General features: G+C 38.4%; 2 protein-coding genes across 6 annotated transcripts in view; both read right to left on the bottom strand.

Annotated features, from left to right (window-relative positions):
- LOC125086968 (ATP-sensitive inward rectifier potassium channel 12-like) overlaps positions 1-25794 on the bottom strand; it is an 874374-nt gene that overhangs the window by 479329 nt on the left and 369251 nt on the right. The gene's annotated exons all lie outside the window — the stretch shown is intronic.
- Positions 1956-25736, bottom strand: ASPA (aspartoacylase). Of its 3 annotated transcripts, XM_047706732.1 has the most exons (8): positions 25642-25736; positions 23096-23131; positions 20838-21099; positions 16839-17034; positions 15048-15141; positions 10906-11013; positions 6423-6532; positions 1956-2469 (listed from the first exon to the last, which is right to left on the bottom strand). In XM_047706732.1, the coding sequence occupies exons 3-8, from the start codon at positions 21071-21073 to the stop codon at positions 2272-2274; spliced, it is 942 nt and encodes a 313-aa protein (XP_047562688.1). In that variant the 5' UTR covers positions 21074-21099; positions 23096-23131; positions 25642-25736; the 3' UTR covers positions 1956-2271. The 3 variants fall into 3 exon arrangements, with proteins under 3 accessions (XP_047562688.1, XP_047562689.1, XP_047562690.1); XM_047706733.1 differs by lacking the exons at positions 23096-23131; positions 25642-25736 and adding an exon at positions 21586-21708; XM_047706734.1 differs by lacking the exons at positions 23096-23131; positions 25642-25736 and having other exon boundaries at positions 10906-11007; positions 20838-21230.

Raw genomic sequence — 25794 nt, forward strand, 5'->3', positions numbered from 1 at the left:
TATTTGAAGAGTGTACAATGAAGTGAATTCCAATTGAGAGTGATGGGCATACTCAGGGAGTGGCTGGGAGAAAAGGAAAGAAGGCAAGGACATTGGTGGGATATGAACACACTTCAGTAGAGAAGGGATGTTTAAGCATACTCAGGCGACTAAACTTTACTGGGCACTTATAGATTGAAGACACTGGAAAAGATATCGGTAATGTCTTCAAGATGGGATGAAAGCAGAGAGGGGCAAAAGGGCAGGCCAAAAGTCTTTAAGATGAAAGGAGAGTTAAGGAGCATTTTTGAAGGAAGAGGAGGAATTAGCTAGAGCGAGGGCCGAATGGGGGTGAGGAGTAGAGGAAGGAGGGAGAGAATTCTGAGTGGAAGGACCAGTCTTTGTGAAGGCGTATAGGAATAAAACAATGTGAAACGGGCTAGAACAGAGAGGACCTGAAAGGCAAAGCATCTAGAGAGGTTGTGGGGGAGAGAACAGTAAATCATAAAAGGCCTCTTGTATTAGGAATTTGAACTTGAATAACTTGTTATTCTGTGTTGGGCACTGTGCTAAGTACTTGTCTGTATCAGCCCACTTATTCTCTATAATAATTCTAAGAGGGGGACACTATTATGATCACCCCCATTTTACAAATGCAAAAACTGAGTGTGCAGACTGTTGGAAATAATCAAAACAGAATAAAACTGAAAGTGGCTAAAACCAAACAGCACTATTCTCTAGATTTTTAAAAAATCACATTTAATTTAGAAACTCTGAATTCAGTAAATACTGAGTCAGAATAAATAAGACTTTGCATTGGTAAAATTTTATAGGTAACTAAAATTTGATGGAAAAGTAAAAGGACTCTGGTCAACATTTACATCTGGAAAAAACTGACCTAGAAAAATTGGACTCAGACATAAAACAGAAGGCATTTTCACAGTGGGGGAAGGAAGATTGGTAAAACTTGTTACGTATGAAAACTCATTGATAAATTGAATTTTTACTTCAGAATTCAGAAGAGAGTTTATTCCAATAAAAATCATTTTGGCAAAGTACAAAAATATTAGTGCTGAAAATTTTGGAAACAGTTTACTTGCACTTTATGAAACACTGAATATTAAAATGAAATTGGCTTAATGGGATTTGCTCTGGAAGAATGAGATATCTTTGTTTCCAATAATATTAGTATGATTTTGGTACATATATTTGAAACCATAAACATGGGTTTATTTGGGTCCAAATCATATGATTAAAAACTCTCTTTAACTTGGCCCTGGGGGCCTAAGAGAGGAGACACGCGCGGTTCCTGTAGGGGCTGGAGGGAGAGGGAGAACTTTGAGGAGAAAAATCAAGAGAGGAGAGGGATTTGGGCACTTGAGTCATGGGCACTTTCTTGAAAGAACGCATTTGATCAGAGACATGAGTTTGGGTCACATTTCCACTAGTGTCCACTGCCCTCTGCTATTTCTGTCTTCACCACCTATGCTGTAGGAGCCCAAAGACTTCCTCACGTGTTGGCTGGGGACAAAGACAAGTGCATTCCTTCAAACTGGGAAGTGACAGTTGGAGGACTATGCCTCTTCCAGATTTTCCCAAGTTGGGAAGGGATGTTAGCTTCCCAAGGCGCTTGTGAGATGTCTGGAGGAGGCTCCCCGTTCCCGGAGGTCAGCGTGGAACAAGCAACCATGTGAGAGCAGCAATGCTGTGTGTGGGTTACTGTCTTTCTGTGGACAGAGGTCCATTCAGTTTCTAATCAGCCTTCATTTCTTGTTCACATTTCATCTTCAAAAGAGCAATTAAAAACCTCCTATGGATATCACAACTATTGGTAAAGTTTACAGATGGGATACTTAATACATTAATTCAAATGTGAAAAATTTAAAAGTAGCCAAGTCTGCATCATTAGTTTCTAGTAGCATTTATACATTACTTGAAAACACATTTAATTCTATGCTCAAATTAATAACATTTTTAGATAACATCCATTTCAATTTTGAAATGTGAATTTAAAGGTGGTTTTATTCAGAATCTTAAACTCTCCAAGTATAATATACAATATATAAGAAATAAGAAATGCACCTCCTTGAATAAGCTACCCATCCAATATGATACTTTTAAAGATACTCCTTAATTCATTTATTCATTCATTCAGAAAATTTGCCTCCATGCCCACTGTGTGCAAGGCACTGGACTGGTGCTATGGGTATGAAGCTGAAGAAGGCACAATCCTGCCCCTCAAGAGCTTACAAACTAGTAGAGATACTGTACACAGGGGGTTAGAAGTGATTCCTAATGTAAAGAGGAGCGAATACTCTTTGCACTGAGTGTTAGTTTGGTTGTCTTTGCGAAAGCTTCTCTCTTTTCGTAATACGCAGCCTCATTTACAAACACTGGGTACACAGTATCGTCTCCGCCCAATGGAATTATCTGTCCGTCAAGAGTTAAAAACACAGGATCCCCAGGGTGCAGCGGTTTCCAGTCTTGATCCTCTCAGGAAACAATTAAAATAACATAAGTTACATTTGTTTTTTCCCCTTGTTTTTAAAGGTTTAAGCCGGGCTCTAGACAACTAACAGATTGCAGCACTGTATAAATAAGGAGATACCGGACAGATGTGTTAGGAAGCACACCATGATCTCACTAAACTGAGGCCGAACCGTTACTTTGGGCTGCAGTTTTAAGAGTTCGCATTTAATTTTTATAACTGATACATGTAATTAGAGTTTGCCTCAATACCAAGTTTGCCTTGAATGTTGCCAAGGAGATTTAGAGTATGAAAGGACAAAAATAACACGTGTCTCTCTAAGTGTATATTCTACCTGTTCAGCAAAATTTAGGAAATACCATTAAGACCCTTCAGTGTGCTGGGCATTATACTTCTGGGGATGTGAAAATGGTACCATCGTGCCTGCCTGCAAAGGGATTCTACTTGGATGGGCTTCGAGCATAGACAGTGGGGGTGGGCTGGGGCAAATCTAGGATAAGGTGAGTGTATTCCGTGGTAAAAACTGATTTATCTGGAATGTCCCACAGCAGGGATCTGGGACCTCTGAGCCCTCAAACCCCAGTGCTGTCACACCACAGGAACCCTAAACCAGTTCTTCGCAAACTTTGACATGTTTGCAGGTGGTGTATGGATTTTGTTAAAATGCAGATTTGGATTCTATGGGTTTGGGGCAGAGCCCATGAGTCTGCATTTCTAACATTTCCCAGCAGCACATGGGAGTTTATTAGAAAAGCACAATTTCATTCCCCACTGCAAACTTGCTAAATCGAAATCTTCATGTTAACAAATCTCCAGATATTTACATGCACAACATTAAAGTTTGGGAAGCACTGCATTATGGCAATTTTCTCAACCATGATTGCACATTATAATCGCCTGAGATGTTTAAAAAATATAGATGAGTAGAAGGGCTGCCTGTACCACAGATACATGAAACTAGAATCTCAAGGGTGGGGCTCAGGTGCCATTAATTTTAAAACATTTATTTCAAAATTTACATAGAGTAAAATTTATTCATTTTTTTTAAAGATTTTATTTATTTATTTGAGAGAGAGACAGTGAGAGAGAGCATGAGCGAGGAGAAGGTCAGAGGGAGAAGCAGACTCCCCATGGAGCTGGGAGCCTGATGTGGGACTCGATCCCGGAACCCCGGGATCATGACCTGAGCCGAAGGCAGTCGTCCAACCAACTGAGCCACCCAGGCGTCCCTATTCATTTTTATACACTGTTCTATGAGTTGGGATATGCACAATAGAGAGTCAGGTAAGCACAGAATATGGAACGAAGGTGCATGATTCCATCACATCCCTCCCTCGCTTCACTATTTAGAGTTCCCTGTTGGCTGGTTTTGTTTTTCAAAGCCCCAGGTGACTCTGTAGGACAGCGTGTGAAAAGCTGCTCTGGACCAGTGATTTGCAGCCAGAGATGTGCCTCTGGAACAAGTGACGCAGTTGCTTTGCCACACCTGCAGTGATGCCACGGTCAGGCAGGGCTACCCAGACTGGAGCCATGGGAAAATCACCTGGTGAGCCTAACTGATATCCGGTGCCCACCTTGATGAATTAAATCAGAATCACCAGGGATGGGGCCTGGGAATCAAGATTTTTCAAAGCTCCTCAGTGCCCTAGTTTTGTTTTGTTTAAGATTTTAGTTATTTATTTGACAGAGAGAGAAAGCACTGGGGGAGCAGCAGGCAGAGGGAGAAGTAGACTCCCAACTGAGCAGGGAGCCTGACATGGGACTCGATTCCAGAAGTCTGAGATCATGACCTGAGCCGAAGGCAGAGACACTCAACCAACTGGGCCACCCAGGCACCCCTCTTGTGGTCTAAGTTTGAGAAGCACTGTGTTGGTGCTTTTGTAATGGGCTCCCAGCATTTGGGGGTACATCCTTGAGGTCACTCCAGTGAAGATCCTGATTAGGAACCATCACTCTTAGCATAAAACCTGGACTGTGTCTCTAGCTCCAGGGCCTACCGTCCTCTCTGTTCACCCCCTACTCTACACTGACACTGGTCTTGCTGGTTCTCAAACACTCCAAGTTCCTTCCAGCCCCAGGGTCTTTGGACTTGTTTTCCACGTGGTTGACTTCTTGTGGTCCAGGATCCAGCTTCAATGCCATCATCTCAGAGATGGCTCTTTCAGACCATTTCATCTAATAGGAACCATCTGCTAGCCTCTATTCTGTTTATTTCTTTTATAGTACTCGTTACAATTTGAAATGAACTTGTTTATGTATTGTTTACTTATTCATGGTGTGTTCTCCCCTGCTTGGTATGGAAGCTCCATGGGGGACTTTGTCTATCTTGAATCTCAGGGCCTAGAATAGGCTTAGTCATTCAAATATATTTTTTGCAATAACTAATGAATCACTTTTCCTTGTAGAATACAGAGCCATCAGAACAACACTAACCTTCCTTTCAACACCTACCACTAACCCTGTTTGTTAACTGTTCTCTGCCTCACTTCTCGGCCTCCCCACGATGATTTTGTACTATTCCTCGGATCCCCGAGGAATACAAATTGTTTAAAAAATCCCGTGTTGTAGTCAGTTAGGACATCAACATCTTGGCCTCTGTTTCTGGACTTGCTATTTTTGTTATCTGTAGGACTTCCTCTTTCTCCCTCACTCTTTATCTTTCTTTCCTTTAAATCACTGCCCAAGGTTCCTTCTGGTGTCTACCTGGATCCCACAAAGGCACCAAGCACATTTTGTTCCAATTATCTGTATTTTTGGGCAAGCTACTTTTTTAAGTTGTAAGTCTGGATGACTAGTATTAAGGTCATTAAATAGGAATCTGAACTGGATCAGTGATTCTCCACCTTGATTACTCAGGCCAATAAGATCAGATTATCTGAGTGGGATCCTGGCATCATTATTTTTCAAAGGCTCTCTAGGCAATGTGTAGCCAGAGCTGAAAGCCCCAGATTAGATAATCCACCAGGTCTCCTCCATCTCTGATGTCTAAGGGTGAGTAGGGTACTCACAATGGGAATGGATGTTTTAGCATTTTGGAATCTTTGCTCCTCCTTTTTTCTACCATTGCCTTTCCCAGTTTTAAACTCTCCCAAGAGCCTTTTCTTCTCCCTTAACTATGCCATAATTGATCAAGCCAGACAAGGAACACATACTAGGGTTCTGAGGAGAGTGAAGAATGTGGCCGAAAACATTGCAAAGGAAGAAATTTGAATGCTTTCCTCTAACTTATTCAGTACGGAGCGCAGGGAGGTGGCAGCAATGTGATCAAACTGCAAAGAACATTAGTTCTAGATCTGCCACGGATAGCTACATGACTATAGGGAAGATCTAACTTCTGAGCCTCTGTTTTCTTTAAAAAAAATTTTTTGAATGTAGTTGACACACAGTGTTACACTAGTTTTAGGTGTACAGCATAGTTTATACTTTATACTATGCTCACCCCAAGCGTAGCTACTGTCAGAGTACAACGCTATTACAATAGCATTGGCCATATTCCCTGTGACTTATCCCATATTCCCTTTTACCCTGTGACTTATCCATTCCATAAGTGGGAGCCTGTGTGAACCTCAGTTTTCTTAAGTTAAAATAGATACACTGATTCCTGCCCATTGCACTTGGGCAGGAATTTCACCTTCCCTGAGAGGCTTGCCTGACCCCTTCCTCCCTACATCATTATTCTGTTATAGCATCTGGTTATCTTGATTTCTAAACCACAGTTTAGCATTTAGTATATCTGCTTTGTAAATACCACAAAAGTATTTGTGTACCCCCAGAGCCAGCACGGATCTACTCAGTAAATATTTACTGAATGAAGGTTTGAATATCCCACCTATACGGTAGGGTTTTTGAGAACACAAATGAGCTAATGTATGTAAGATGGTTTATAAGCTATTAAGTTCTATTGGAAGGTGGAGCATCATTATTTTGAATACTTTAAAGAAACGGCAAGTGTTACCTGCAGATTAGGGTGGATAATAGCAGCAATATCTCCATTTTCATTCCTGGGATAATCAACTTTCTCCATTATTTTATAGACTTCAATAGCACATGGAGGAAATTCTTTCCCTATGGTGAAAACAATATGTATATTTGGTGACTAAAAATGCCTCTTGAAAAAAAAGGAAGTTGACACTTTAAGGGAAAAACAACAACCACCAAAAAATGAAGACAGTTATGAGAACATATCATTGTAGTTAAGGATATTCATAAACAACATCTGGCCAAAAGAAGTTCTCAAACTACTCCTATTGGTACATTGTCCACAAATACACGAATGGATAGAAGTAGATAACAGGACTTGAGAAGCCAGTGTGGGAGAAAAAGAGGCTGGGGTGGAAGTCAAGATATCCAGGCTTTAATCCAGCTGTGTAATCTTGAGCAAGAAGCTTAACTTCTTGAGGCTCACTTTCTTCATCTGTCAAATGAAGATTTTGAATTATCTTATCTTGGAGGTTCCTTCCAGCTTTGACATTCTATGATCGCACAACCTCAGGAGGACTGCCAGCAGGTTAGATGACTTCAGCATTGTGCCCCTTCTTTCAACATAGTATTGTGAGACACAGGGAAACAGGCAACCTGTCAACAGTGGGGTCCTCCTTCCAAAGATGCAGCAACATCAAACAGCCCAGAAACTTGGACAAGAAGTAGTGTACATGTATACCAGGCAGCCTTGAGTAAAAGGATGAAGTTTCATCCAACATAGGGCTTGTAGTGCACTATGGTTGCAACTCAAAGAAAAATCTTTTGTCTTTAGAGCAGAAAGTGCAGCCAGGGTTGGAATGTGGTAACCTGTGATCACCTCTATATCAGTTAGTTTTTGCTGCTTAACACACTCCCCCAAACGCAATGGTGTCATACAAGGACCTTCAATTTAGTCATGACTCTGTGGGTTGTTTGAGCAGTTTGTCTGGTTTAGGCTGGCTTGCTGATTTCAGACTGGCTTGCTCATGTGTTTGTGGTAAGCTGGCAGGTCAGCTGGGGGCTGGATGATCTAAGATGGTCTTACTCTCATGTCTGGCATCTGACAGGCCTATTGGGCTAGAGCTAGGGTGTCTGAGTCCTCTGCCTCATAACCTCCCATTATTTAAGAGGCTAGGCCAGGCTGATCCACATACTGGCAAGGGGAGCAAGAGCGCAACCCAGAGGGCAAGTCCTTTTCAAATTTCTTTGGTGGCACAAAACATGTCAAATTCAGGAGGTAGGGAAATAGACTCCATTTCTTGGTAGAAGGATCTAAAACAGCACATTGTAAGAACATGGACACAGAGAAGGAAAGAATTTGTGGCCATTTTTACAATCTACCCCACTTTCAGGGGAAGATGGAAACTTATCAGGTGTCCTCTCTTTAAAGCAGAAGGTCCATTGGGAGTAAAGGAAAAAGTGGTAGAAAATAAAGTAGCATGTTTTTGCTACTTTGAATCTCAGAGTCTGAAGGAGCCTTAAATGCCTAATTTCATCAGTGCTTGAGTATTCTCCATCTCTTTCTGGCCCACTGGTGGTCATCTTACTCTAGCTCGGACAGCTTCACAAAGTGTGGTCAGTGTTAATTAGAAATTTATGTCTGTAGGTAACTCTATCCCACTGATTCTACTCTGCCCTCAGTCACAGAAAACAAGTCTAATTGCTTTCCAATATAACACTTCTAAAACTCCAATATAAAGTCTTCTTTTGCTGATCTAAATATTCTTATTCACTACTCCTACATGGTCACATTCATGAGGTTCTATGTGAAGGTACTTTGTAAATTCAAGTTCTGTGTGTGTCTTAGGGATTACTCTTATTTTGGTTTTCAAACCTTTTAGCATTCTTAATTTACTCCTTGGCTAACCACTAATATGGACTCAGAATTTATTCACAGTTCCCCAAGTGGTGTTTATTCAATGCAGGAGAGAGACCATCACCTCCTGGATTTTTTTTTTTTTTAAACATAAAAGCAAACTTTGTACCTATAATGTATTTAACTTAAAGCATTTGCTTCAGACAATTGTTAAAGATTGTCAGGACTTTTTGGATCCACCTCCTGACCCTGAATATTTTCCTGCAAGCTTCCTGCCACCTTTCATTTATATATAAGCATGTCACATATATCTTTATCCAACTTACTGACAATTTTGAGTAGCACAAAGTCAAGGACGGAGCTCTTCTGCGCATTTCTAGAGATTTTTCTCTAGGTGGTTGGTTATCTCTTTGTCAGCATTCTTTGGGTAATTGTGCTCTTTCCATGTTAGTTAAAAATCCACCAAACTAAAAAGTTATAGTGGTTTAACATTTCTGAACTGTAGAATCTTTTGCTTAAGTGAAATGTTACATGGAAGAGCAATAAAACAGTAGGACTGCTCTGGAGCAACTGTCCTTGAACTGTCCCAGAGCGACTGGGCAGCTAGGAGACCCCTACCCCTCGAGTAGGATTCTGTGGACTCTGATTTGGAAACCATGTTTCTTCACTCAGGTTTGTGGCCTTCTACCTGGTACATCATTTCTTAACGTACTGTAGTCCCACACTTATTATTGGAAGGGTGTCTTATAAATAAGTGGTGACCTTCCCAATACTAGGTCCATTCAATGCTATCGACCCTGTCCTCAGACAAAGGTGGCAAAAATCTGATTTTCAGTCTTTATGACTTTGGAGTCAAAGGATTCCTAAGCAGAAAAGAAATTCCTGTGATTGAAGTAGGGTGCACAATCTGACATTAAGGAATTATATACCCCACGACACTGAACTATTCTCCAGCCTTGTCACTATAATGACCAACTCCATAACAATTTCGATTCAGCCTTCTGGAATAGTTATTTCCATAGGATTTTCTCACTCTCTCTTTCTTTTAGGAATATTTAAAAATTTAAAAAATTTTTTAAAAAGATTTTATTTATTTATTTGACAGACAGAGATCACAAGTAGGCAGAGAGGCAGGCAGGGGGTGGGGGAAAGCAGGCTCCCAGCCAAGCAGAGAGCCTGATGCAGGGCTCGATCCCAGGACCCTGGGATCATGACCTGAGCCGAAGGCAGAGGCTTTAACCCACTGAGCCACCCAGGTGCCCCAAAAGTTTTTAAAATTTTACTAAGTTTTTAAAATTTTAATTCCAGGATAATTAATATACAGTGTTATATTAGTTTCAGGTCTCTCTGGTTTTAATTATACTTTATTTTTAAATTTTAAAGAAAATCAGAGAGGGAGACAAATCATGAGAGATTCCTGACTCCCTCCAGGAAACAAACTTAGGGTTGCAGAAGGGAGAGGAGTGAAGGGATGGGATAACTGGTGAACACTACATCAAAAACTAATGATGTACTATATGTTTGCTAATTGAACTTAAATTAAAAAAATATTCTTTTGAAAGAAAAAAAATTCACTTTTTTAGTAATTTTAGTAACTAAAAGACTTTTTTTTGCTGCAGTTTTAGGTTTACCAAATAAATGAGCAGATAGTGGAGTTCCATATATCATCCTACCACCAGCCCCATTTAATTATTTTTTAATTACACAAATAATAAATGAATGCATCATTCACCTTGAAAACAATAAAAACAAAATTAATCTGTTTTTTCACTCCCCTCCCCAATAATAATGGTTATCAGTTTGGTGTATTTTCCTCTAGAACTTTTCCTGTGTATTAAGATATATGTGTAGATGTATTCAAGCAAGCATTTATTACTATTATTATTATTATTCTAAACAAATTGGTATACTGCATGTTTTGGTCTGTAGCTTCTTTTCTATAATTAACAATATATTTTGAAGATCTTTCCACATTAGTTTATTTAATTGTTCACCAATGGATCGACATTCAGGTCATTTCTGTTTTGCTGTTACTATGACACTGATACCCACCCTTGTGTATGTCGTATTGGGTGTGCATGTGTTTGTGTTTCTTTGAGATATGGAAATGCTGGATCACAGGATTTGTGTATTTTAAAAAGTGGATACTGTAAAAATTATCTCTAAAGTGCCCTTACCAATTTAAACAAGCAGGGATGAGAGCATCCTCTTTTCGTATACACTTACCAACAGTTAATATTATCAGATTTTAATATTTTTTTCACTTTAATGGGAGAAAATGGTTTCTCATTTTAATTTGCATTTCTCTGATAACTAGTAATATTGGACATCTTTTTATACGTTTACTGGACATTTTAATTTCTTTGTATTTGCTTTTTAAACTGGAAATTAGAAAATGAGGATTTTGTTTGGAGAGCTTTATTTAGTAGCTGCTTTTCTTAACTGTCTACTCTGGTCACTGAAGAATGGCTGAAGTGGATAACATTTTTAAAAATCATCTACTACCATGGGCATGGTAAATTTGACAATTGCTATTTCAGTGTTCAGTGGTTAAGAGCACTGTGTGCTCATTTCAGCTCCCTTTTATGATTTCTTTACACACACACACACACACACACACACACATACACTAGCAAGTAAACAGTTCCTATCTCTTGCTTACCTTCATTGAAATTATGTATAAAATCAAGAGCATGTTTAATCATTTTTCTCATTTGATCCAAAATATCAGCTCTCAGAACCCCTTGAGGCTGGGGACCAACTTCTATACCTCGGTACAAAAGGGGAAATAGTCATATTTATACAAAGAGGATTACAACACATTATAAAATTGATCATTTTGATGTATAAATATCTATAATCCATGATTAAAATTATTAAAAAGATAGACCATGTAGCATCATGGAAAATATTTGAGACAATGTTAGGCAAAAAATGAAAGCAGAACATCCGCATGTACATGCTATAAGCATAATGAATCAAGACTGGGAAAAAACTTAGAAAAATATCAAAGAGTTATATTAGAATAGTAAAATCCTGGGGTCATTTTTCTTCTCCTTCAATATTGTCAAAATGCTTAAATATCATAACCTAATAAACAGAGTAGACAAATTTATATTGACAAAATAGTAAGTGGCCACAAAGAGAAACTGTCATAGACCTAATATTTAGTTTTGACTGGAGGAAAGTCATCCATTTAAGTCACAGAAATCTAGAGCCATGGATGTAAGTCAACATGACAATCTATGTGACCCTAGAGCAACATTCTTACCCTTACATAACAACCCATCCTGACATGATAGTGTGACAGTTTTAGTTTTCCTTAGAATAAATTTGTATTTATTTTTCACTCCTAGCCAATCCAATCTTTTTTTTTTTAAAGATCTTATTTATTTGACAGAGAGAGATCAGAAGTAGGCAGAGCAGCAGGCAGAAAGAGAAAGGGGAAACAGGCTCCCCGCTGAACAGAGAGCCCTATGCGGGGCTTGATCCCAGGACCCTGAGATCATGACCTGAGTCAAAGGCAGAGGCTTAACCCACTGAGCCACCCAGATGCCCCGAGTGCCAAGTCTTACACCAAATACCTAGTCACTTCCCTCCTGTTCCCTTCAATCCCTACAGTTATCCCTCCAACACAGGTATTCCTCCAATTCTTACCTCCTTCACTTTTAAACCATTTACCAAGTATAATATCATCCATTCTCTTCCAGACGATTCATATGTATTCATATACATTCTTTTTCACCCATTCTGTTTTCATTCACTTCTCTCATTTCTTGATTCACACAATCTTTCTGTATTTGATCTATATTTTTTAAAGAATTTTATTTATTTGAGAGGGAGAAGCAGGCTCCACGCCAAGCAAGGACGCCACCCTCTGCCACCCCCATGTGGGACTTGATCCCAGGACCCTGGAATCATGACCTGAACTGAAGGCCGAGGCTTAACCCACTGAGCCATGCAGGTGTCCCGATCAACATTTTTTATTTGTTGTGCTTAGCTTTCTTTTTTTTTTTTTTTAAGATTTTATTTATTTATTTGACAGAGAGAGAGAGAGAGAGATCACAATTAGGCAGAGAGGCAGGAAGAGAGAGAGGGGGAAGCAGGCTCCCCACTGAGCAGAGACCCAGATGTGGGGCTCTATCCCAGGACCCTGAGATCATGACCTGAATCGAAGGCAGAGGCTTAACCCACTGAGCCACCCAGGCGCTCCTATGCTTAGCTTCCTTGTATACACGTTTGGACATATATTTAAGTATGTGGTATAAGTGTGGCCGAGGTAAGCATCTTGTGTATAAATGATTTGTACAGATGTGTGAAAACATGTTCAAGGACATGTCTACATCTGTGCTGTTGAAGACATTGTTGGCTGCCCACCCAAAAGCCATTCTACCTTCTTCCATTAACAGAGTCCTGATTTTGGTTGGGGGTCCAATCTTCCAGGTAAAGGAACTTTTCTCCAGCTCAGGTGTAAATGTAGAATAATATAAGTCATTAGAGTACTCCCATTACCCTAGTGATTGATTTAAGAATGGATATGTGACCCAGTTCTAACCAAGTGGTTATAATACAAGGTCTGCAGGGGAGTTCCTAAGAATTTTCTTTCACTCATTAGATATTATCTTGTTGGCATATGATGCTTAAAATTACAGGACATCTTGTGGCCATGGGGCTGCTAAAAAAATGCTAACAATGGTAGACTTTCTAGTCTAGAAGAACCTAGCTCTTCATGATGCTGTTGAGCTGTTACATAAAATAATAAATCTATCTTATTGCTTAGCCATTTGAGCTTCTTGCAGCCAAAAAATATTCTACGTTTCCTTGTTCTGGGAGGAGATGGGGGGAGATGGAAGGTGTGGTGTGGGGCAGTCCTATGTGGAGAGAAGATATGACGGTTAGGAGTGGGTATTTGACCCAGAAGTCAGTTATTGACAGTTTTTTTCCCTTTCTGATTGTGAGTGGAAGATAATAGGGCGGCCTTATTTTCTAAACCAGCAATTAACCTTGACACAAGATCCTGTGTCAGAGAAGAATGTTTAGATTTGTAGAAAACAGCCATGGCATAGTCCTGAGTGGAGCTGAAGAAGTAACGGTCATAAAATTAAATCTTCTGAGTCTCTAATGAGGCCATGGTCGACCTGGGACAGTTAGTAGAAAAATCTGTTTAGTCTTCCGTGTGTGTGCGCCCGTGCGTGCATGCCCACGCACACATGACAGACAAACAGAGATACAGACAGAAAATGAAGAAGATTCTAGGAATGATCTTAAGGCTGGCTGAAGCAAACAGCTTCTTTCTGGAATAAAGTTTATCTGGAATGATCCTGCCATTTTTTAGGTGCCTTGGCAAAAGAATGCAAAAGGAGTCCTTGTAGAAGGTCAATAGAAGCTAAAGCAAATTTCTATGAGCAAAAGTTATAGGTGTATTATAGAATGTTGAGGGGCACCTGGGTGGCTCAGTCAGTTAAGGGGCTGCCTTCAGCTCAAGTCATGAACCCAGGGTCCTGGGATCAAGCCCCCACATCTGGCTCCCAGCTCAGCGGAGAGTCTGCTTCTCCTCTCCTCTCTCTCTCCCCTTGCTTGTGATCTTCCCCCACATAAATAAATAAATAAAATCTTAAAAAAAAATGTTGAGTTGCAGATAGTTTTTCCTCTGATCTTAAGTGTTTTTTTTTCCCCAATGAGTGGATGGTATAAAAATATTCCAAATAGCAAAATTGCAGGGAGAGCATACAGTATTTCTAACTATTTATGATGATCTTAATACTCTGTCATATTAAAATGTTTGAAAGATTTGTTTTTATTTTTTAGGACCAAACATACTGGTAGATATTTGCTCTAGCTATGAGCAGCATTGCCCCACAAACATCACAAACCAAGACTGCTTTTTCAAAGTGTGGAAATCTTTTGATTTATTTGGTGTCCCAAAGAAATAGGCTCTCTATCCTTTATTCTTAAGCATTTGGTTTGTTTTAAATAATTACCTATACTTGGATATTTAGCCTGCCCCAGGAGATACCTGATTTTACACCAAATTATCAACAACTGAATAACGAGGATGACTTATATTGTTTATATTTTATTTGCTTATATTGTTTGACAACTTGTTTTTAAATTGAATTACTCTTGGTTAAAACCATCTGAGATCTAACAAAAAAGGATTTTAAGTTGTGATAGCAATTTTAATGATTGTAGTATATCTGCAAACAACTATGTTAGTAGGTCACTCAGGAAGAGAGTGGAATACAGAAAAAAGAGACTGAGTATGCAAACCTTTCTGTTGGAAGTTGCTAGAAGGCAAAGATGAATTCACAACCAAGTAACATTCAGGGCAAACAAATGAATGGATAGCAAACAGTTTATGGGAGATATGAATGCAAAGCAGGTGCTAAGAAGAATGTTGACAAGATTTTTCATGGATCTTTTGTGTTTCTGCATGTCTTCCCAGCAAGACACTGACTGCCCTGGTTCCAGATTATTTTTTAAGAATGTTTGTATAGTGAACGGTCCTGGAAAATGGGGATGATCTCTTTCTAGGGACAAAAGGTAGGCATGTTTACTGCTCATTATAAAAGACTGAAGTTCCTTCAGCTCACTGTTTATCTCCTGGAATGCAGAAAGCTGCTCAATGAAATTGAAGAAATTTGATATAATTAGAGCCTGCCTGGAGTTAGTTTGCTTATTAACTGATAGTTATAAGCCATAATAATTAGTAAGATAGCTATAAATATTCTTAAAAAATAATTTTCTCAGAGTTTCACCTAGGATACATTTTGTGCAGTTGTGACAATGGAAAATATGACTTACCAACAGGATACTTGGCTATAGAACGAGTGGTTGCATATTTGAGGGAAGGATGTTCAATAAGATAAACATAGCAGGGTAATGGAGCCAAAGAAGTCTGAAAAGAAATTAAAACATCTTTCTTACTACATAAAGACCATTTGCTTTGTTCTCTTTTCCACTGGAGAGTCAATAATGCCTTCAATATGTTTTACCACATCAGCTAAGATTAGCAAGACAGCTTTATGAAATACTCTAAGATTCAGTGTTATTATTATAACTTGAAAACACACCAATGCATTACATATAAAATTGAATCCTGCATAGCTTTCTGGGTAGAAGGCACATTAAACAATTCTCAAGGACCGTGATCAAAGCACAGGAAATAATTTTTCCTTCTGGAGGGATTTGGTTATTTTTGTTTTCACTGCTGGTTACAGTTATTATTTAGCTTTGAATTGATCACATGATGAATTCTGTTTCCACCCCTACAGTCCAGGTCTGTGTAGATGTTGGGTGACTTCCCCCACCTCCACTTATCTGAGTGAGAATTCAAGAAATTCCTCCAGGTTTTGATGACAATGTCAGCCATACTGCTTCTACGCCTGGCAACCAGAGCATTCGACTCTCCCTTCAATAAGCAACAAAGAATTGTTCCATTATGATCTCCAACCAGAACTACTACCTACTTATTATCAAAAACTCAAGGGAAACGAAAATAATTATTCTTTACTGTATGCTAGGTTTGAGGGTAAATGCTTTAAATACTTAAATACTTCTCATTTAAGGCTTTAACAACCATATGGGTAAGTGTTGCTGTTATGCCAATTTTATACAAGGAAAGCACAGCTTTGGGAGTGGGGTATCTTGTCCAAGGTTAGTGAGTAAGAAAGCAAGGATTATAAACCTAGCTTCTGGGGCGCCTGGGTGGTTCAGTGGGTTAAAGCCTCTGCCTTTGGCTCCAGTCATGATCCCAGGGTCCTGGGATCAAGCCCCGCATCGGGCTTTCTGCTGAACAGGGAGCCTGCTTTCTTCTCTCTCTCTCTCTGCCTGCCTCTCTGCCTGCTTGTGATCTCTATCTGTCAAAAAAAAAAAAAAAAAAGACATTTATAAACCTAGGTTCTCCTGGCTCCGTGGGTCAAACTCTTTCACTAGATCATACTAGCACTCTGGAAGGAAGAGTACCCATTACACAGAAATAAACATAGAGTTTATTATTTGTGGTTTTGCTGTGGTTTAGCAATTCTCTAGCTATAGGCACTGGATTGCTGAAGTTTTCAACCTGTAAATTTCTGAGCCTTAAAATGATTAACTTTAAAAAAAAAAAAATGATTAACTTTACCAAGTACTAGAAGAACAGATGTGTGCTGGGGTATGTGAATCAAATGCAGACAAAGGCAGAAATAAAAAGAGCCACTCCTTTTAACACTGACCTTTAGTCAACATTAAATGACTATTTCTTGAGCTTCCTAAAACTAGAATTGAGCTACTTCAACCACACCAATTTAAACGTTGGTATTAATTTTACCAAATAGCCTATGACTTGGTGGCTGTCTGGATAAAAGATTTATAATTTTATAGACACAAGTATCTACAACGGTCTTATTATTTTATTCACTGTATTTATTATTTTACTCATTTCCTCACCTTTTGTCCTGCTTGTCAACACTGCCTCTATTCTAGTGTCCTTCTCATTCCCTCATCTCTCTTGGACACTTCCTCATCTCCTGATCCTTTTCTGTTTGTCTTATACCTATAACTGGCTTAAAAGTACAGGAACTATACTAACATATAAATTAATAACATTGACATTACCTTAATATAATGAAACATCTGAATTAAAAAGTCATTTCTGGAATCTTCAAGAATAAGAGTGCATCCCATGTTAGAAGTAGTGTTGTGAAGGTCAAAAATAATGTCATAGGAATCTTCATTGTCTTTTGGGCCAAACAAATGATTTATTTCTTGAGCCCTTCTCACTTCATATGGCAAATCCTTTGACAATTTTTTGCTGTTAATAACAGAAAGAAAAAGATTAACAACATCTGTGGCTAAGATAACATAAATATCTAATAAGAACATAGTGTAAAAGGAAACAGTTGCCAAACCTTTAATATGAAAAATCTGTAAGGGAAGTGGAACTTATCTGAAAATTTCATAAATAAAAAAATTCCTTTTTTTTCTCCATTTGATTTTATGTAATGGTGCATTGGCCTGCTCACAAATAATAGTTCATTTATGTGGCTGATCCCAGAAAAGACATTTCAAATAGGATTTGCCATCTGACTTCAATGTTGAACAAAATTTATTCATTAATTTAATCAACAGCTTTTAAAAAGTTATGTGCACTGGGCTATTTTATGGGGCTACACCATCAAACACACATTAAATTTCTTCTTCCTCTCGCTGATTTCCTAATGCCCGAAAATAGTCAAACTTAGGTGATCATGTTATCTAATTAGGGATTCTAATGGAGATCAGGGAACCACTAGGGGTCTACGGCAAGTTTTACAATGTCTGTTAAGCTCTAAGAAAATGCAAAATTTTGCAGGTATATGCATATATATTTTTTTTTTTCTGGGATGAGTTTTTATTGAATTCTCAAATGAGTTTCTATCTCCTCTTCCTCGTTAGGATACTTTTTTTTTTCCTTACTGTACAGGATGATGATGTAAGTTTATTATTCCTCATTAAACAATGGTTTAATTCAACCACTTCTCTATAATTCCATCTATTTCTGTTCCCTGACTATTTTTGTTGGTATCTTCAAGGGACCTACAGTTTGAACCTGGGTAATTTCTGCCTGAAATGTAATCAAGCAGTCAAAAATGAAGCAGCCATTTTTGACCATAAACCAAAACTACGAGGACAAAAGCTTCATAGGAAGGACGGTACAGTGGGAAGACAGAAGAGACCTGTGACACTAATGATATTATTGAACCACTGCAACCACTGCTGGACTGCCAAACTCTTCACTTACTTGTGAAAAAGAAAACATTTATTTAAGCCGCTGTTTTCAGGTTTTTATATGCAACCAAACACAGTTCCTAATGGATAGATAAGCATTTTATTATTATTTTTTTTAAGATTTATTTATTTATTTTAGGGCGGAGGAGCAGAGGAAGAGGGAAAAAGAGAATCTCAAGCAGGCTTTCCTCTGAGCATGGAGCCCGATGTGGGGATTTATCCCAGAACCCTGAGATCATGACCTAAATTTCAATCAAGAGTCAGTCACCCAACAATTAAGCCACCCAGATATGCATTTTAAAAGCTAATTCAGAGAGGGGCGCCTGGGTGGCTCAGTGGGTTAAGCCGCTGCCTTCGGCTCAGGTCATGATCTCAGGGTCCTGGGATCGAGTCCCGCATCGGGCTCTCTGCTCAGCAAGAGGCCTGCTTCCCTCTCTCTCTCTCTCTCTGCCTTCCTCTCCGTCTACTTGTGATCTCTCTCTGTCAAATAAATAAATAAAATCTTTAAAAAAAAAATAAAAAATAAAAGCTAATTCAGAGAACAACACTGTGAGTTTCCTCTACCCCCAACTGATTTGCTTCTAATTCTCCCTCAGGTGAATAATTGGGATCGCTAGCCGCCCAGTTGCTCAGAGCTAAGGACTGGAGTCTTAAAAGATAATGGACCCTGCGTTTTCATGCCTGGGGTCCAGGTCTCATAGGAGGAGTCCCAAGGGATGAAGCTCAAACAATAGGCAGGGGCAAGCTCCGAAAAGGCAGAGCAGCAATACTAAGTTACTACTATGCTGGATAGGAGATTTTTGAAGAATTTTTAGCTGAGGACAGACATGATAAGATTTGCCAGTCAGGATGATCCCTATGAGTGAATAGCAGGAAGGACTGGAGTAGGGCTAAATGCTGAGGTTCTTTAGGAGGCTACTTTAACTGTCCACAGAAGAAATAAACTAAGGAAGTGAGAATGCAGAGGAAGATTGGATTTGCAAAATATTCAATACTTGAATAAATGGGAAGATTTAGTGACTTACTAGACATGGGACTTGAGAAACAGGGAAGGTTCCAAGTTGATTTCCATAGGGGATTTGGTGGGTATTGGTGACATCACTGAGAGGGTAAATACAGGAAAAGGAACAGATTTGGGAGAGGGACGACTGGAGAATGTAATTAACTTATCTATAAGTTTTATAACCACCCTGACAGAGAACTGTCTAGCCTCTGAAGAGTATTCAAGTATAAGAACTAGAAAATGAATTTAATTTAAAAGACTGCTCTCATTGAAAATGTACACTATCGAGTGGTCATAATAAGAAGACTCACCCCTGTTCATTTCAGAGTTATTTGAGAAGTTAACATTTGAGAAGTTGCCTAAAAGAGTTATTCTTCAACAAGTTCTTATAAGAGTTAGTTAAAAGCTATTTTAGGTGACTAGATAAACCTTAATTGTATCAACATAAGCTCAGTCACAAAGATAAAGTATTCCTGAAATTAAAATATATGCCAGTAAAAAATATTATTTGATTCACAGAACATAACTAATTATAATTTTCCCTAGAAAATATCTATTTCTTGGGGCTCCTGGGTGGCTCAGTTGGTTAAGCAGCTGCCTTTGGCTCAGGTCATGATCCCAGTGTCCTGGGATCGAGCCCCACATTGGGCTCCCTGCTCAGCAGAGAGCCTGTTTCTCCCCCTCCCTCTCCCAGAGCCTGCTGCTCTGCCTACTTGTGCTATCTCTTTGTCAAATAAATTTGAAAAAAAAAAACCTTTAAAAAAAGGAAATATCTATTTCATAAAGTGAGGCATACTTGAACTAAAAGTCATAACCATCTTTTGATTGGCTGTGAGATTAAATTTAAGAAACTCTAAACTGAATTTAGTCTTTATTAGAAAATGAGTATATAAAACGGTGCTGCATTTGTTGTTCCTTTGCATGTCTTCTATCTTAGTAGTCTTCCCACTTGATGTCGGCAAAAACCATTTTGTACATAGCTTTGTACTCCCACGGTACCTGGCACAGTGCCCCATAAAGAGTAGGTGTTTAATAATATTTTTAGGTAAATAAAAGAAAGTGATAAGAAGCAAATAATACTAAGAGGCTTATATATCTACACTAGGACCTACAAAGATGTAAACAAAGGCAAAATACGTATTATTCATATTATGTATCATAATTAATACCTAGAGTATTATTATTGCATATTGTGTGCAATGTATTATAAGCCAGTTGCAATTTAAATTCAAATTTAGTGCAGGTGAAGTATCTTTAACTCTCAGTGATCCACCACTGAAGCCAGTACATCTACTCCTCATTTCACAGAGTTGCCTGATATATTTTTTTTTGATGATGGGCATTTATTCACATTTTTCATTAAATATTAATTGAAATGTTATAATATTCTTGACTAGAACTTTATGTACTACCATAAACATAGTGGTATAAACACATAGTGGCGAACCACCTAGAAAACTAACAAATACGTATGCAAGTGTAGTGGCCAAACACTAATAAATTATAAGACCATTAAATCTGTTTCTTTAAAGATATGGCTTAAAAATAAAAACCATTGTTATTTTTTGTCTCAGTCTTTACAGAATGCATTTAAAAAGAAAATCAGTTAAGAACAGTCTGATGCTTTCAAAAGTTTATAAGAGAGCATGTGAATGCCCAGTTTAGGTCACTGAGAAATTCATAGTATAGTATAATTAAAAGTGAAAGTGATCTTATTCATAACAGCGATTATATGTACGGATTTGTATATCATGTGCTACACATATATATTCTCTCACACGTACCACTTTTCACACACACACCCATACATGTACCCATACATACAACACAAAATATAGTCTTACCCAAGATTTTCAGGGTCAAAAACTCGATTCAGGTCACAGTCAATATATCTGGTACACTTCTTCACTGCTCTTGGGTTGGTAATAAATGGTTTTACTTCCAGCCCTGTTCTCTGAATCTCAGTGCCATTCTCCAGCCAGTGCTTAACTAGAAATACTCCTGTTAACTCATTCCCATGAGTTCCTCCAAAGATAGCAACCTTTTTTATAGGATCTTTAGTAACATGACAAGAAGTCATTTTTATCAAGTAGTTTTATCTGATTTCTGCAATTCAGAAAAGAGGAGATCATATAAAACTTAATTTCTTAAGAAAAGTTTAGAAATTTAAATTTAAACAAGACTTTAACCAAAGTGCAAAGTGCATAGTTCTCGTGAGTGGAGTATAATTTAATATTCTGTTACAAGTTCAGAGCCTTGTTTATTATAGGGACACTCCCTTCTTTAGCCCTGCCCTTTACCATATTTGGATTAAAATATGCGGAGATTAACTGGACACAACTGTTTAACTTCTTACTCCCTCACATGGTCAGTCAATCTAAATGCAATAATAAATTACCATCTCATACTAATACAAAAATTCTGTTTTTCTTTCAGCTAGAAGGTCACCTATTGGTGCTTCTACAACTACTTGTGATAGTAAAAATAGTTCAGATTTTTCTAATCCTTAAAAATATAAAGAATTTAAAAATATAAAAAAAAGAAGTGGCTCATAATATGCATGCTATTATTTATATTTATGTTTCCACTCACATTTGAAAACATTTCTACTCTGAAATGAATTCAAATCTGTTTCATCATCGGAGGACATTTGAATCTCACTTCCAAAAACAGCCAAAGACAGATAGATCCTAAGAGACCTTCTTCTCTACTTCTCTACTGAAAGAAAAAGCATTGTTTCTTTCAGTAGCTTTTTCATGGTCAGAGACACAAGAACCAAATAAATGATCCCTAGGACTTAAAAAGCTACTTTGAAGTATGCGTTGAGTTTTTGATAATTCCATCAATTTCTTTAGGAATCATCCTCATTTTTTGCCTTAATTCTAAAGGAAAAGCAACTGGGAATAATTTTCAAGTCTTTGTAATGCTTGAAAATGTCTTGGGGCATGCTATATATACTAACTAAATTAAGAGTTTATTGTAATACACAGTCTAACTTACTGGCAGTACAGACTTTTCATTGGAATGTGTTACTCAATAGGCGGTCTTATTAGGGGAAACTATCCAGAATACTAAGATGATTACATTCCTTTGGAAAAATGACTCTGAACCAAATCAGATTTGATTTCATGTTCAATCATCCAGAAAGGCAAATACGTTCAAGTACTGGAAATACTATGTACTAGTAATGTCACATTGTTTGATAGGGGTACAACAAGAGAAATTCATTACAACCAAAGAAAAGTTTGATTTATAATTAAATTTCCCACATGTTATCTCAGTTTATTCATATATTCACTTTTTAAGATAGGGTGGGTTAGGTACTGACATTCCCATTGCAGTGTTAAAGGAAAAGTCCCTCAGCTACAAGGAGAAAATCGAGCTGGGACCCAAGTTTTCTGATTGTAAGCCCAGTGTTTTTTACAGAACAGGGTGCTTCCTGTTATTTTTGGACTTTCCCAAAGTTCTAATTTTGTTCTTTTGGAATTCACATAAGCAGTTACTACAGTGTGCTCAGGAAACAACAAGCATATAAACAAAACACATGTTGGAGAATATAAAATGTGACTGTTTCATAATATTTAATAAACTAATACCTATGTTTTTCCTTTTAAAAAATTCTAATACAGAGCTAGAGAAAGCAAAATAATGAAATCCAAATTTACACATTAAAATTACCATTCTAACCTAAGAAAATGCCTCTGTAGCCTTTAATTTTCTATCCACATCAACTTACACAGAACACTTCAGGGTGGAGATTCTGAAAACAAGCCTAAATGTTAACAAATGATAGTTGTATTATTTACTTTTGTTTTAAGAGTTGTAACTATGGTGAATTATTAACACTTGATTATGTTTTATTTCTTTTCTGCTGATTGTGGTTAGTTCTGTCCTTTGCCCTAGTCTCTCTGGAAATGCTGCCTTGGTTATTTACTCTTAGCTGGCACAAATGACTGGCATTTCGAGGCTTGTTTTAAGGACTTTTAACAGATAAACACTTTGAAACACATTTAACATTCACAAATGAAGTTTCCCTTACAAGTCAAAATGAATAACTTTTTTGAGAGTTAAAAGAATTATAGCAATTCTGTCCTATACTTACCTTGTTTATTGTGTACAATTCGTCTTCTGCGGAAAGCTTTATTAGAAAAAAAGGAGAGCAATTCCTTAGAACTAGAGCAACAGAGGCTTTTCATACTCTTATACCAAGTTAACTTCCGAAAGATTTTTAACTCCCTGTTTCCCAAAGCACACCAAATTTTTGAGCTCTACAATATCTAAAAATTTTTATTAGTCCAATTCTTTTTTGAAAATTCAAAGAACTGATGGTATACAAAGTGGAACTCTTTCTAGTTATCACCATCTCACTATTAGGTTGAATATTTAATGTTTGGAAGTATTTAAAAGAATAAGCCTAGTAATTTCCAGCATACAAATGTTTTGTAGGGGTGATGGTGCCTGATTTATTAGTAAAATAATGTAGTATAAAACAAAGGGAGAATAAATTTTTCATAGTCTTGTTCATCCAATAAATGCATGCAAAAAATTTTGTAGGAGACACATTTAAGTTGTTGTTTACAAAATAGTATGACTGGAGGATAAGGAGGGTCTTCTCTCCTATATTACATATAAGGAAGGTATCTCATTCATAATGCGGTTGTCCAGCAGTCATGTAATTAATCAAACTACTCTCACTATTTAAATTTTTTCCTTCCTTTGTGACCCTCTTGCTGTCACCCATTCTGACCAACTTTCCAGATGAAAACAAATCAATGTAGCCAAAACAAGATCAGTATAAAATAGGTAAGTTTATACACTGCTAGTAAAGATTCCACATTGACCATGTCAGTAGTCCTGACAGACGTAACACACATGTTGCTCATAGTGGGTTTAAAGTATTTGTTTTTGAGAAATCCATTTTTGGGGTGTGTGTGGGGTGTGTGTGTGTGTGTGTGTGTGTGTAAGGTAAAAATCTGTTTCCCCAAAGCTTTTAGTCATTTTTAAAGGTCTCTTTTTTGGAACCATGACAACTCACAAATCTTTTCAGACATTTTATGTGTGAAATCTCTTTTTCAGATTAAATGAAGACACTATTCCTTCAAAGTTATTCCTTAGTTTAGCATTCATACTTATTCTATTTTTTTTTTTTAAGGAGGGAAAGGGGCAGAGAGAGAAGGAGAGAGAGACTCATATGCAGGCTCCACACCTAGTGGGGAGCCTGATGTAGGGCTCTATCTCACAACCTTGAGATCACGACAAGAGCCGAAATCAAGAGTCTGTGCCTTAATCGACTGAGCCACCCAGGTGCCCCTCATTCTTCTTCTGACTTAATCTTACAAGAGTTGACCCTCCAACAACACAGGGGTTAGGGGTGTTGATCTCCAAGCAGTTGAAAATCCTTGTATAACTTCTGATTCCCCAACAACTTAAATTACTAATAGACTACGGCAGACTAGAAGCCTTACCAAGAGACAATTAACACGTATTTTGTGTATGTATTATATACTGTATCCTTACAATAAAGTAAGCTCGAGAAAAGAAAATGTTATTAAGAAAATCATGGCAGAGAAAATACATGTACAGTATCATACTCTAACAAAAATCCATATATAGGGGCTCCTGTGTAGCTCAGTCCTTGGGCGTCTCCCTTCAGCTCAGGTCATGATCCCAGGCTCTTGGGATCAAGCCCCACATCAGGCTCCCTGCTTGGTGGGAAGCCTGCTTCTCTCTCTCCCACTCCCTTTGCTTGTGTTCCCTCTCTTGCTGTGTCTCTGTTAAATAAATAAATAAAATCTTAAAAAAAATCCATGTGTAACTAGACCTGCACGGTTCAAATCTGTGCTGTTCAAGGGTCAACTGTACATGTCTCATGGTTTCATAGTCCTAGGCCTGTACCAATAACCTTCCCTCCATCTCTAGACCCTCTGCACATTTCTGTTCACCTATCCCAGTCTTCAAATGGTCAGACGTTATAGTAACAACAAAACATGTCTTGGACTCCAGGTGGAGTTAGGATTACTATTTATGGCGTCTAGTAAACATTCACTAAATAGCTACTGTTACTAAATAAAAGCTAACATTTATTGAGCATTTACTGTGTGCCAGGACTGTTCATTCTCTATTTTAATACTTTGAGGACAGTTAATTAAATAGTTATATTGGGAAGCGAAATGTAGGTTTAGAGGAGGTCAATAACTTGCCCAAGACCAGGGGGCCAGGCAGTGACCGTCTATCACGTGAGGGTCAGAGCCCCGGTCACTGCACCATTCCGTTTCCTCTCCCCGGTCTCAAGTGCTTGTTCTCCACCGAGCTTGCACAGCACAGGCCCAGCCTTATTGACTCTACTTGGATTTGCAGGGCCCTCTTCTTAACCTAGCCTCAGCTCTCCCACTGGCTGCCAAGCGACTTTAATTCCCAGCTATGACCAAGGGAGTTGAAACAAACCCTATGACCTGGTTTTGAGGCCTGTGGCCTTTGAGTTACTCTCTTCTAAGTGAACTCCCAGCATCTTACAAATTGATGTCTAGAACCTAAAATATACGTGCGCGTGGTGGGGGTGGGGAGGGTGTGTTGTGCCACCAGTCCTGGGTACACCTCAGCAGTGAACAGAAACAGGTTTGTCCCTACAGCCATTCCTGTGCTACGTACCTCACAGTTGTGAGTGGGAGGTGCGTTAACGTTCTCCTTCCTAAGATAGCGAGCATGCGTCCTTCTCATCGCCCACGCCAGACGACACCATTTGCACCAATGACCCAAACGCAGGGGACCTCTGCGCCTGCGCAATTGGAGGCACGGGTGGCG

The sequence above is a fragment of the Lutra lutra genome, chromosome 16 (genome assembly GCF_902655055.1).
Source record: "Lutra lutra chromosome 16, mLutLut1.2, whole genome shotgun sequence".
In the NCBI taxonomy this organism is placed as follows: Eukaryota; Metazoa; Chordata; class Mammalia; order Carnivora; family Mustelidae; genus Lutra; species Lutra lutra.